At 38.3% G+C, this 14375-nt stretch overlaps 2 protein-coding genes across 3 annotated transcripts in view; one reads left to right on the forward strand and one right to left on the reverse strand.

Annotated features, from left to right (window-relative positions):
- The window catches only part of ranbp10 (RAN binding protein 10), a 43483-nt gene extending 34498 nt beyond the window's left edge, over positions 1 to 8985 (reverse strand). The window contains exon 1 of the mRNA XM_004564610.5: positions 8600 to 8985. Within this exon, the coding sequence (XP_004564667.1) occupies positions 8600 to 8798 (199 nt within the window). The 5' untranslated portion in view covers positions 8799 to 8985. The remainder of the gene's footprint in view (positions 1 to 8599) is intronic.
- Positions 8986 to 9267: 282 nt separating this feature from the next.
- On the forward strand, positions 9268 to 14041 carry tsnaxip1 (translin-associated factor X interacting protein 1). 2 transcript variants are annotated; one of them, XM_014410957.3, is made up of 10 exons: positions 9268 to 9650; positions 9782 to 9890; positions 10076 to 10213; positions 10313 to 10406; positions 11308 to 11504; positions 11811 to 11952; positions 12766 to 12929; positions 13016 to 13129; positions 13408 to 13517; positions 13830 to 14041. In XM_014410957.3, exons 1-10 carry the CDS (start codon positions 9595 to 9597, stop codon positions 13927 to 13929), a joined length of 1224 nt encoding a protein of 407 aa, XP_014266443.2. In that variant the 5' UTR covers positions 9268 to 9594; the 3' UTR covers positions 13930 to 14041. The 2 variants fall into 2 exon arrangements, with proteins under 2 accessions (XP_014266443.2, XP_023009770.1); XM_023154002.2 differs by having other exon boundaries at positions 9418 to 9650; positions 9809 to 9890.
- Positions 14042 to 14375: the final 334 nt, after the last annotated feature.

The raw sequence follows: 14375 nt of genomic DNA on the forward strand, positions 1-14375 counted from the left end.
AATGAGGTCACAGGGCTCATGTATTTTGTCTGGACCAATTAGATTTGAGCACAACACATATTACTGTCTGTCATTCTATATTCAGATGGCTGCTTATGCAATCCCTCGGGTCATGAGAGAGAGAGACTAATATGTTCAGTACTGTTGTATAACTGCAATCTAGCCTCTACAGTAAGCATGTGCATCTCTTTCTGTTACATGTAATCGCACCATTGACTGAGCTCACCTGTCACCACACATAACAAGTCACTGAGAGCTCTGTGTGTGCATGAAATGTAGACATGCTGTAACCTTAAACGAAGCAGCTGGCTGTCAGCAGACACCTTGAGGCTGTTGCTGTTTGTTGTGTGTGAGGGGGACTTAAGTGTGGTCACTAAAATAAAGTTATACATACTATAGAGTAGAACAGGAAGTTAGAAATATACTGGCTCGATGTGTTTTCATTTTTTCAAAAAATACTCTGTAAAATACTCTTAGTATAGCATCACTTGTATAGGTTTACAGTAACAACACCTCTTTAACTGTGATCCTAACTCTTTTAATGATATTTGTTTTATATTTTTTTAATAAGGGTGCAACTATGACACTATTAAAAGATCACAGTGCCTTAATTAATAATGAACTAAAGCATGTTAGAGTCTGAATTACATTAACACTATATAAAATATCCACATATGCTAGCCCATTAGTGTTTTTTAGGAAGCACAAAGTGACAGGACATTCGCTAACACTCATTTTTGCATCTTTTTTGACCCACAAATCCACTATGCATGTTCTATCATGTTTACACATGTGACTGGCGTGCCTGTGCGTGTCTGTGTGTGTTTGTGTGTGTGTCAGCCAGTAGTCTAATTTTAGACCTCAGTAGGCCAGCAGGTCTCTTTGGGACTACATAAATGGGTATGTGAGATGGTTACTACCGTTAACCAAAATGTCTGGTTTATAATTCTGCATTCATGCTGATTCATGCTGATTAGGCCGTTGTGGTTTTTTATTTGTATTAGATAAGAAACTTAGAGTGTAACAGTGTTGTAAAGTTTGAATGAAAGGCCATGTGATTTAATATTAAAGCCCTGGCAGTATTAGACATTTCTGCTCTTGTGCGACTTTAAACCTTTCCACAAGAGTTCAAGGAGCAACTGTTAATGTCCTGTTCCTCTTCACCCACAGCACTGTGTGGCCTTAATTGCTTACTAGAATATCAGCAGTCTGCCTCCAGGGTGTATTTTTGACCACTAGCAGAGGCAAAGTGCAAAATCTATCTGTTCAATAATAGCAAGCACAACAAAGACCAAAGCAACACGTTGCTAAATGCCTCACAGTGTCAAAAGAAGCAGAGTCCATATCACTATGTCAACATCATAATAACATTTGAGGATTTATTTATAGTATGAGGAAGTACAAAAATTCTTATATGACTTCATGAGGGAATTAATGCCATTTATATTAGACCCTAGCTGACAACACCGCCACCATATACTCAGTTATGATACTACTAAGCTACAGACCTTGCTAGGTATTAAAAACATGAATTCAGAGCTGCTTTCCTGTTCAGACTCTTTGATTACATCTTTTATTTAACTTACTAAAAAATAACTAAATTTTTTTGGACTGGTATAGACTAATACATTGGTTATCAAATGTGTCTAAACTAAGAAAATACTTCAGTCAAAACAAAAGTGAATATAACACTTTGGGCATGTGGCCATACAGCACAAGGCTACATATTACTTGTTTGTGTGCAGAGATACACCTGGAACTTGTGCTAAAAGGTTTGTATCTTCTGTTTTGGTCTCCCTGAGGCAGATTATGCTACACAGCAGCACTTCATCACTGTGGCCTCTAAGAGATATGATGGCCTAGTTAATAATAAATGGAAATCTGGAAATGGTATTTTTCCAAGTCAGTGATATTAAGGATTTTTAAGTTACTTTATTTCCCATCTGATGGGAATGCTGATAAAATCTCATACAGTTAAAGTTAAATAAAATCTCAAATTAAAGATGCTATAACCTGTTTGTCTTAAGTTAGCAATATACTACAAATATACTATGAGATAACAACATTGTTACCATTCTACTGACAATACATGAATGCAGCACAAAGGTTAGGGCCACGTGACCTTTGAAAACATTAATCTCTGAACTTTAATTATGTGTCTTCTGCCTAGATAAGAGCTGAGGCAGAGGTATGTTCTCATTGCGATTTATCTACCTTTCTGTCAGCGGGATTATGCAGGTCAAAGTTAACAAAACTTGGTGGAGAAGCTGAGCATGAGCAGAGAAGGAAACTAACTAAATTTTAGCCTGTATCTAGATCACGTCCTTCCTAGTGTGCTGCAGGAATGAGTCTTAAAAATTCATAAATGAGACAGGATTTTTCATTTCTGGTTCCATTTTCTGGATCAGATTTTTGTTTAGATGCTGCAAATATGATAACGAGATGCTTTAAATATTTTCACATTTTTTTCTTAAAACACAGAAGTAAACTGAAGGTATTACATGAACATGTGTTAGCACATAAATGGCTAAATAAGGCTAGAGACTTCAGGGAAATTCAGCACCAACTGATCACGCTAAAAACACGTTCTTAGTAGTGTTTATATGAACGTCATGCAATTGATGTGTAGTTTGTTTATAGCCTAACAATTGAGTTCTGTATCTCACAATTGTATTTATGCTAAAGAAATTTTTAAAAAAGTAGCATGACTGTGGTATTCCAGTCATATAAAGCTCCAAAGTAAGGCCAGAACAGGCAGTTATGACTCTACAGAAAAACCAAGTACAACCTTGACGGTCCCTAAGAACTAGGAGATCAAGTAGCAGCCAAGTGCTGCTATTCAAATGAACTGGTTTAACTAATCGTTAAGCATGAACATCTTTATGAAAGCAGATGTTTTGGCAGTTTGCTGGTCTGGAGCATTCATTTGTGTTGTACATATTAGAAATTGATATTAGATATTAGAGAATGAACTAAAACAGGAAACAATTCTTTAAGGTATTGTTGTTCTACAAGCTACTGAACCACTGGATTGAACTTACTCAGACTTTTTCAAATCACAATAATTCTAGTTTGAAAGCAACAGGTGTCTAGTTTCAATATAGATGCAACTTCATACTGAAGCATAATGACCAAAAGTATAAAAAAAAATACCACATATCGTGATATATATATACACACTTATTTTCAGTTACCGTATGTCTTATTACACATCTTCTATCCATTTTTAACCAAGTTTAGATGGTGACTAAATGACATTTCCTTTACTCACTTTACTTTTGTTACAGTTAGAGAATTTACACCTTTCTTTCTTAGGCAATAAACCAAAACTAAACAATATTAGAGTTTAAATTGGTTTGTGGCACAATTTCTAGCACACACTGACAAAGCAGATTTACCATAAATGTGTTTGGCTTCCTGGCTGGTAGCAGCCGGCATTCCGAGATCTTCAATGAAATATACATCAACGAGTAAAAGGAGGCAACAAGCCAGCTATTCAACCTGCTAAACCTCCTGAGCCAGAGCCAACTCCAACTCTGTCATACATAGAGTTTGGGCAGCATAGCTGTCCCAATTTTCATGGTGCATTTGGAAATTTCAAAAAAATTATGATGGCACTCATTTTGGACCACTTCGGCCAATTCCAATTACCATGACTTCATCGTGATGGCAACAAAAGTTAGCATAATATAGGTTCTGAAACATGTAACATAATGATGCTTGGCAGGCTATTATGCTCATTTTATAACTAAACAGTGCTGTAAATATTTACATGTCACCTGTCGTAAGAAGACAATTGAAAATTTTCAACCTCTGAGTTGAATCAGAAAATCAGCATTAGCGAAAGTTAAATCAAAATGTAAAAAACAAACCATTAGGTCTTTCTGAAAATACCAACAAATTTGTCTTTAAAAGTGTCAGTTCAAAATATGTCAAAAGTATTTAAATACCTGAGTATGCAGATCAAATACAATATAAACCAAATATATAAACCAAACAATATAAAACCTTTAGTAGACCCTTTAGTAGACTCACTGCACAAATGTACAGTGCAATAACAAATAACCTCTGAAAATGACGGCGAAGTGTATCCTTAATGAACTCTTATCTAAGATTTCTACCTTCTGTATCTTCCAGTAACTTTCCTTGTGATTTTCCACTAAAATTGCACTGTGTTTAATAGACTTTGCTAGTTCAAGTTGTCCTGTAGGAGCAGCTCTTCGGACAATTATGAGCAATTAGGTCCTTGTACAGTGGACTCAGGGCCTTTGTCTAGTAAAGTATGCAGGGTGTATGCCTCCACAAAAATCTGCACAAATCCACCTATGCAGACAACCAAACTATAAACAGTAATGTCATCTTAGGCTTTTGAGGCTCTGGATAACACCAGGGTGGTGAGGAGTGACTATGGAATAAGCTCAAGGAAGAATGCCCATATGGAAAAGATGTATATAAATCTTATAAGGTTTGCATCTGTCTTATGTGAAACTTGTATGAAAAGCATACAAGAGTGAAACCAGACATAAGATCCCTTGAAAAATTGTATAAATGAAACTTGTACGTTTTGGATACTTACTAAAACAATATATGAAAGTAATGAGAAAGTGTCCACTTTCATGAGTAAATCATATAAGCCTTATATGATTCACTATATGAAGTAGGCCACATCTTATGCAAGTCTTTTATAAGTTCTTTCTATTTCTTTTCCATATGGGTGTAGTTGCCACACACCTGTTCGTGTACAATAGTTTGAAAAAGTTATTGCCCTCTAAACCTAATAACACTTAGCAGCAAAAACTGCAATCAAGTGTTTGCAATAATGGCCAAGGAGTCTTTTACAGCACTGTGGAGGAATTTTGGCCCACTCATCTTTGCAGAATTGTCTTAATTCAGCCACATTGGAGGGTTTCCCATGATAAACCGCCTTTTTAAGATCATGCCACAACATCTCAATCAGATTCAGGTCAGGACTTTGACTAGGCCACTCCAAAGCCTTCATTTTGTTTTTCTTAAGCCATTTAGAGGTGGACTTGGAGTGTTTTGGATCACTGACCTCTTCCAAAACCCAAGTGTGCTTCAGGTTGAGGTCACACAGATGGCCAGATATTCTCTTTCAGGATGTTTTGGCAGACAACAGAATTCATGGTTCAGTTTACCACGGTAAGTCTTCCAGGTCCTGAGGCAGCAAAACAGCTCCAGACCATCACACTACCACCACCCTGTTTTACTGGTGGTATGATGTTCCTTTTCAGAAATGCTGTTACTTTTACACTAGATGCAATGGGACACACAACTTCCAAAAAGTTTAAGTTTTTTCTCATCAGTCCACAAATTTTCCTAAATGTCTTGGGGATCTTCAAAATGTTTTCTGGCTAAACTGAGACGAGCCTTTTTGTTCCTTTTGCTCAGCAGTGGTTTTCATCTTGGAACCCCGCCATGCAGACCATGTTTGCCCAGTCACTTTCCTTAATGTGGAGTCGTGAACGCTGACCTTAACTGAGGCAAGTGAGGCCTGCAGTTCTTTGCATGTTGTTCTGGGTTCTTTTGTGACCTCTTGAATAAGTCGATCTTGCACTCTTGGGGTAATTTTGGTCGGCTGGCCACTCCTGCGAAGGTTCACCACGGTTTCATGTTTTCACCATTTTTGGATAATGGCTCTCACTGTGGTACGTTGGACATCTAAAGCTTTAGAAATGGGTTTATAGCCTTTTCCAGACTGATAGATCTTAATTACTTTGTTTCTCATTTGTTCCTGAATTTCCTTGGATCGTGGCATGATGTCTGGCCTTTGAGGATATTTTGGTCTACTCCACTTTGTCAGGCAGGTCCCATTTAAGTGATTTCTTGATTGAAAATGGGTGTGGCAGTAATCAGGCTTGGGTGTGGCTAGAGGAACTGAACTTAGCTTACCAAAGATGTGATACACCACAGTTCATTTATGTAATAATGGGGAGGTACGCTGGGGTCTAAGTGACGTAAATGTCATTATCATCTGATTTCAAAGACGTATAACAGCAATTACTACTCCAGCTTTTGGTGTCTGTACACAACAGAGAATGACTGAGGCCTTAGTTGCGACTATTCCGCAGCAGCATCTAGTGCAGCCTGTAGGTTTCTCTATTTGTGCACTTTAATTTCAACATGGCTCAAACAAATGGATTGCAGTTTGAAATAAATGAAACCCTAATAAAAATCATGATCCTATTTAGATAAATGCTTTCCTTTTGCTCAACTAAATTTCGTAAAGTATGTGAATTTGAAATCCCGTACTATTCCTTTAGTTCCACGTCAGTCTTGTTATGGTTATTCACAGTATATATTAAAGTGCTTCTCTCAAAGGTCAAAGAAATGATTAGTTGACTTTTTTGAAACTATTTGCTTGCGAAAAGTTTTGCTCAGTTAAAAGTTTGCTTGGTACACTGACATTGTGATTACTGTAAGTCATAAAACATAAATCTACAGCAAAACAATTAGTATTCCAACAAAATCCTTAGTCAACAGCTTGGTCTTTCATCAGGGTGCAGCTGAATTTATTATGTGTGTAAAAGTGCAAAGAAAACGCTATAGGGTGTGTTACAGAACATTAGATTTATTCCTACTATGTATTCCTACTATGCAACTGTAACCCTCTCTTTATTTCTAAGTTAATGATAAAATTATCTTTGCATCTGCAGAGGTGTAAAAATTAACACCATTTGCTGCATTTATTGGTACAAAGTCATTAAGTTTGTTTAAGTATCTATCTTGCTGCTGAGGCTGCGAGGATTAATCTCTGTCAGTGCGCAGCAGGACTAGGTAGACACTGCATGGCCTTGAACAGAGAAAATTGGCACGCTGGTCAAAATAGCATCCAAACCACAAGGGTGAGGGAACAGAGCAGGAACAACCAGGAGCAGAAAAAAAATATCTCACACACTCCAGAACAAACCTATTTATATGTCATGCCTTAACAATAGTGCAGTGTCACTGAATCTGTGCACCTTTCATAAACATAATGACTCAATGTCCAACATAACCTCAACAAGAACCCCCCCCCCCCCCCCCCCCTCATCCTCAGCAATACACCACTTTGAGCCAGTGCCAGAGCTGTTAGGTAATTCTAGACTAGAATACAATTATCTTAACAGCACTGATTATAGCAAAAGGTAAATCAACATTCTCAACATAACAGATAAACTGAATGGAAGCTCATATTCAACTGCTCATCAGCAGGGACCTGATCAATTATGCATTAAATGATCTGCGGTTGTATCTGGCATTAGGCCCGAGTCTACAAATAAGAGGCCCTCCCTGCTATTTCCAAACTGTAGGACCACCACTCCATCAACCTCACAAAATGGATTACACAACCTTAATTTTGAATTACACATCTTGCCTGTATCCTCTCACCTTCTACACGGGGCCCAAAGGAGCCTATCAATTGGGATTTTTCACAGTGTGTGATTAAAGTCTTGCAGTGTTTTCCTGTTTTGGTGTGTGTGTGTGTGTGTGTGTGTGTGTGTGTGTGTGTGTGTGTGGGGGGGGGGGAGGTTTGTCTGAACAGCACAGAAGCCGTCACACGGATGTCACCTTGTTTTGATATAGGTGGTTGCTAAATTGAGACGGCTAAAAGCCCTGCTGTCAGCTTTTATCCATCTGAATGAAAGACTGACTGAACCGTCTGGTTGCTGTTAACGTTAAAATGCCAGAGCCCGTCGATACTCCGGATTTATTACCAGAACGGTGCATTTTGGCCTAATGTAATGCGCAGAGGCCTTCCTCTCACGGCAGCACCTCTGTTGCCTGCTAGAAACTGGACCTGAAACTGTTGTTAGGCTCGGGGCACGCAGATCTGAATGGAGGTGGACGGGAAAATGATTGGAAAAGACTTCTAGAACACTGCTCTGAAATCACATGAGAAACACAATGCCATTTTATCCTGTTTGCTATAGCACTGTACAGCGTTAATATTTCAACTGATACTGCACTGGAAAACAACAAGTTCTGTTGGTGTCCACCTCGGAACCTACTGTCCTCAATTCAATATTAGGAACAGCTAAGTTGGCTAACGTTAGCTAGTTAGCCACAAGGCTAAGTAATGTGTTTGGTTAACAGCTTTCTGTTAGCAAGCTCCCGTAAGTTAGACAGGGGTTTGCCAATAAACTATGCGTCGTTACTGCTACCAGTGTCCCCTTCCAGTACAAAGCGAGGAGAACGTCAGATGCAGTGAGTTTACTCCAAAGCAGTAACGTCATAAACAGTAAATAAACAAAGAAGAGCCATGATATTGAAGATTTCAGTGTGACGGTAATGAGACCGATGGCCAGGGTTAGCGAGTTCACTGTCACCCATCTGGGCATTCCTCTGCTCATTCGTGAAACAAAGCAAGGTTACAGGACAGGAGAGGCAGCTCAGACTAGATTTACCAGGACTGCACACGCACATACACAGTCAACATAATCGCATACTGAGTGTGTATGTGTGTGTGTGTGTGTGTGAGAGAGAGAGAGAGAGAGAGAGAGAGAGACCCCCCCCCCCCCTTCGGCAACAACACAGACAGATTTGAACTGCTGTTTTGACTACACACTTAGGCCCATCAGTGATGAGGCAGGTCTCTAACCTTTGTAATGGACCCGTAGGTTGTTCTGTGACAGCCCAATGTAGCTGTATTTATCCTTGGGGCTCCAGGATCGGGGTAAAGGGGTCTCTTCCTCGTTTACAGCCGGGTAAAGCCGCTTCAGCCTCTCGTTAAGCTCGTGCTCCTGGTAATTAAAAGCAGGATCTCCCAGCGGCAGGCTTCCCGCTCCGAGCTCTGTCATTTTTTTTGGCCTCCTGTTTTTGTATCTTATTGTTCGTTTCTTTCTATCCAAAGCCCAGTGTCAGTCCGCTGGAGCTGTAGGCTGAGAGTGAGAGGGACTGAGGGGAGAAAATAGCAGCGGTGTGACATCCCCGGATAAGCAGCAGAATGTACTGTAGGCTGAAATAGTGTCGTATGGGTACTGTAGTTCAGCTGCACGCTCGCTTTTATGCTAATGTCACTAGAAATGACTACAGAGTTCCACTACTGTTAGACGGGTTTAGGGCCTTCCAGTGAGATAGGGGCTAGGAAATGTAGTTTTCGTCTGTTAAACTTACACACGTTTTCAGAACGTTATATAATTTAAATTTGAACTTTACATGGTAAAACTTGTATTTATTTGTAAGTTAAAGGGTATTTTTACAGTATTAATAGCAGTGTTATTTCCTCGGCGAAATATGTGCCTGTTCATAAAAACACTGTGTTGTTTACTAAGTTTTATTATATTGTAATTAATATAGCAGATATGTGAAATAGCCTTTATAAAACACGTTACCATATATTAGTTATTATATATCAAAGTTAATGATTGAGTTGAGCAGATAAAATCATTGCCATTTTGAAAATTAGTTAGGCGCACACCGGGCAACTACGTGGGGTCTTGTTGCGTAGTCAGTCGTCGTTACCATGGAAACCCTGCTTCAAATGTTGTGCTGTGCGACGCTAAAGCCGATCTCATCGAGTTAAACTGACGAAATACAACAGTTTCAAACGGGCTAAGTGTTTGTTATTGTCTACCCCTTATATCAAAGCTATAAATGTCACCAAACAAAGATATAAAATTTCCACCTCTAACACCGTCACAAAAAACAAGGCAAGTGATGAAATGACTTCCATTTACACCAAAAATCATGCTACGTTTGTTTTTATGTATAAATACATTTGTATTTCAAAGCTTATTTAAAGTACGTTTAAGGCAGACTGACTTTGTTGTTTGCATATTAGACTTACATATGAATACAATCTACAAAGTTACACAGCCCAGACATCAGAGGAAGGACATGAAGAGGAAAGTGCTGGTGGTGTATCTGTCCAACCATGTGCAACGAGAAAGGTACGTAAATCAGGTAACATTACACAAACAGCAATCTGACTTTGTCCTGCCAACATCTAAAGTCTTTTAATTGGTATAAAGATCATCTAAGAACTTCATGGCATCTTTATAAACTTTATCTTTCAGTGTCACAGGAAAGTTCCTTTCACAGTACTGTGTGTGCTTTTGTGTGACCAATCATGTAGTGCTGGACAGGAGGCAGTTACTTTTATGCAGGCCCAAACAGAAAGCCACAACTTCTGATGCAGCTGGAGAACTATGTGAGCAAGGAGCTTCATACTATCGACCCACATGAGCCAAAATTTCAGGAGCTGAAACTTCAGGTGAAATGTTTTTGTTGATTGTATTTATGTTTAGAAGATATATACGTATTTTCTTGCTGCAGTCTAAGTACTTACAATCTTACTCTACTTTGCCTACAGGTCTACCGCAATGCATTTGAATGTTTCATCACTGCCTTCAAAACTTACCAACCCCTTCTGTCTGCCATTAAAAAGGAATATGAAAACACCTTTGGTCAGTGAGAAAGCTAGTCTGATTTGTATAGATTTTATAAAAATGCTATTTAAAAAAACAATTTATAACAGATTTGACAAGGTTTTGAAGCAGATTAGAAATGGCGTCCCTCAACGTTTTTGGGAAAAACAGAAAAATAAAACCTTTGGGTATAGAATTAAATAAATTAAAGTTTTATATTTACAATACATAAATATCAATATTCTCTCACATCTAAGTGGTAAATGTCTTACATCAAACTAAATTTATTGGTTCAAATGCACATGCAAAGAGAGGGTGTATAATAGTAACAACAATGTAGATATCTCTTTAGAGACAGAAAAATATAATTTGATTAGCCCTTTCTTGCAGTCATAATACACAGCAACCAGCGTGGTTCCATCCAGCCTTGCAAAGTAAGGCAATATATTTCTTTGTAAAAAAATGTATTATTCTGAATTAATTTCTCAAAACTTTGTGACTTTAATATTCAGTAACTATATTAATAATTTTGAGTCTTCTCCAGGTACTATTCTGTCTCTTTGCCATTCACTTTTGAGTGTTTTCTTCTAAATCATCCTATACATAGTCATACACTTTTCTTTGTTGTTTGTTAAGGATTCAACTCAGCATTTGTGAGAGTAAATCTGGGTTAAGAAGTTAATAAAATTAGTGGAAAGGATTCCACTAGATTCCAATAGCCTTCTAAAAGGTCCTAGCAGTTTGTGTAGGCAGTAAAATGATAAGTTCTATTGTAGCATAGAAAGAGTTGGTTTCAACATGTTATTCTCACCTAGTTAAAACTAATTGTCTATTCAGTAAAAAGATGAAGTTTGTAGAGGTTAGCTTTTCTTTGTATAAAGACTTTATATCAGGGAGTTGATTATTTGTTGTAATGCATGCATTGTATACATCTTTTCAGTTCATCAGGGAGAACAAATCAAAAAGCTGGAACCACTGCAGTCCCATCTGAGGCTGGTGACAGAGGAATGTGACAGAAAGATTCAAGCTCGCTGGGCAGAGGAGCAGGCTGAGATTGCTGCCTTGAAAATGGAGAAGCAGAAGCTAAAGGAGGAGATTGAAGCCATGAGAAAGAGAGAGAAGACAGTGCAGTCAGTGGTAAATGGCATACTTTTAATTTTATTTTTGTTTAATTAATCATGTGACTTTTAGTCACTTGGATGAGTGACAAAACGTTTCTCCCACTGAAAACGCTACGTCTAGATGAACAGAATCAACTTTTGGAGATTTATTTATCTGGATGATTGAGAATGCATCAAGACATGTGACTTTTAAGGCCATGAAAGCTTTTATGAAAGCATAAAAGCTTAAGGGCATGAAAGCATACACACAACCCTGCGCATAAAGGAAATGCATCCATCAATTATTGTATCAGTCACCCCATTGCCTGTTGTTCCTCTTAAGGTGGATCATCTGCAGTCAGAACTGTCTGACCAGTATCTGCAGTACCGGGAGGAGCGTGATGCTCGCAGGCTGCTGATTTGGCAGCTCAATGACATGACAAGAAGTAGTGTGAAGGAGCAGCGTTCTGCAGACAAAAGTACAGGTATAACAACATCTATTACATCTTTAACTAGTTAACAGTGAACTGAAAATAACTTAAGGTCCTTTTTTTTAAAATGTGAATTTAGATGTGATTTCTTCCCAAAATAAACATGTATGGTTTTAAGACAATATAACATATTCTTTATTGGGATTAATTAATTAATTAATTTTATTTTATTTATCAAAGGGATTACTTTCTCACACGCTGACCAAATGATTTGAAGGTTAATATGAGGAGTCACCATAGCAACAATATATGTACGATGGAATTAAAGGAAAAACAATTGATACCCTTTAAGTGATACTGAAAATAATAATTTGTTTAAACGTTGAAACTGTCAGTATCTTTATTGGATGGTATTCCTTAGGAAACATTTCCAGTGACTCACTAGAGACTCTCTGTAACTATAGTAGTAATGGAGAATAACTCTGTAAGTAACTGTGTTAAACTCCATATTTTGCATTTGAAAGTTAAAGTTAAACTCCATAAAAAAGATTATTTTTGAGATTGAAAAAATTGCAGAAGTAGTTTGCAAATTCTGTTCGTTTGAGTTTTATTTCACTACTTTCCAACTTTTTGTATTATTATTATTAAATAATTGATAAAAGATGGTAGCGTGTGATCAGCTTCTGGTGTGGGGCATGCCAGAAAAAGTTTGAAAACCTCTTTGATGGAAAAGGCCCAACATTATCTATATTTGAAAAACCCAAGTACAGTAACCTCTAGAGCTCAGCAAAACATATGTTTTTATGTTTATAAAATATAAATGTCTATAGGGAAGTGTGTCATGCTCTTACATGTGTTTCCATTTAGATTGGAAGGATCCTGTGGAACTGCAGCTCGCTCTAAAGGTGTGTCGAGAAGACCTGAGGAAAGCCCAGGAGGAACTGAACAGAATGAACGCAGAGTACTGGGGTGTTGTGCCCCAGTGTGACTGGGACGCCCTTGAACAGAAACACCAACGGACCGAGCTTCAGGTATCTCATGCTGGATACTATATATAGACTTCATGACTTAACATCTCAACAGTCTTTGGTGACTTTTTTTTCTTTTTATTGTGAAGTTGAAGACACTCCAGGATGACTTTGATCAGTTAAAGAGTGAGTATGACACACTGCTGGAACTCCACAAACGAGGCAGCATGCAGGCCAAGACACACGTCTCAACCTCTGTCCAGGTACTTTACGTATGTAGAACTTGAACAGATTTTCAATTTTATGAATATTCTAATAAATGTAATGTGTGTGTCACTATCTGTCTCTAATCTAATAAATGTCACCTGATAAAGCTGATAAAGAGCCTAAATATGAATAAATTAGGGTCCAGAAGCTCGATACTGCTATTCCAGCAATAGAGACAGCTTGACAAATGTCATCGTAAACTGACAAATATGAAAGTTGGATCAATCTTCTCAGCAAAAGTAACGACCAACATTGCCACCAAAATGTTTTTCAGACTGATGAGAGTGGGTCCCAGCAGCAAAGCCACATTCAGTCCCAGCAACAAGAGGAACCAGTCACCTCTGATGCCCCTGAGAGCAACATGTTCCCTGTCCATGAGTCTAGGTGATAAAAATAGATATACATTGAAACACACACACACACACACACACACACACACACACACACACACACACACACACACACACACACACACACACACACACACACACACACACACAGTCAGTTTTATTTATACTGCATAAAGTCATAATTTTGCCTCAAGGGGCTTTAAAATATGTGCAGCATACACTACTGCCTAGCCTTATACCATCAGTTCAGATAAGCCTTGAAGGTTATGAGTAATTTTCTGTCTGGTTCTGTTTTACTTTGTCAAATGAGAGCCATGTGTATATATGTGTGTGTTCATATGTATAGGGAGGCCCAGAGGACAACATATTTTGGAGAGGAAACGGATCCACGTTTGGCCTCATCTCAAGGTGAAGCAGGCAACAGTGGTGATCCCATCTCCTCTTAGAGCCTGCGTTTAGTGGCTGGGGTCTCAAGTTTGAGCCTTGATGTAATTCACAACATGTGATCAAAATTGTGAAGATGCTGAATTAAATATTAAAAATTGTGGCCACTGAGACCACCTGTGAGTTTTCAAGCTTTACCTTCAGTTCCTTGACAATTCAGTGGAAAATGTACCATCAAATCTTAAAACCACTTTCCTAACAGTGAGTGAAATACTCGTATCGTATTTATTCTGTATTACAGAAGCCTGCTTAAAAAAATACATTCATTTACAACATCCAAGTCACCAGCTCTGACGCTTCTTCTCCAGCACACCACAGCAAAGTACATTGTGCTCACTACAACTGGCTGATGGAAAATCCCCATGATTTTACTCTCATTTTGCTCTCTTCATTAGGAAGTAGAGCTTGCTCATCCTCTTTTTGGATACAGCTTCTGTGTTGGTCTTCC

Source organism: Maylandia zebra, linkage group LG7 (genome assembly GCF_041146795.1).
Source record: "Maylandia zebra isolate NMK-2024a linkage group LG7, Mzebra_GT3a, whole genome shotgun sequence".
Taxonomy (NCBI): Eukaryota; Metazoa; Chordata; class Actinopteri; order Cichliformes; family Cichlidae; genus Maylandia; species Maylandia zebra.

What these genes read in the sequence shown, in the direction of transcription:
- tsnaxip1 (XM_014410957.3), top strand. Translation starts at nt 9,595, where the DNA reads ATGTCACCAAACAAAGATATAAAATTTCCACCTCTAACACCGTCACAA. An exon ending in TTCTGCAGACAAAAGTACAG is followed by an intron (nt 11,953 to 12,765) that starts GTATAACAACAT and finishes GTTTCCATTTAG; the next exon opens with ATTGGAAGGATCCTGTGGAA. An exon ending in ACGTCTCAACCTCTGTCCAG is followed by an intron (nt 13,130 to 13,407) that starts GTACTTTACGTA and finishes AATGTTTTTCAG; the next exon opens with ACTGATGAGAGTGGGTCCCA.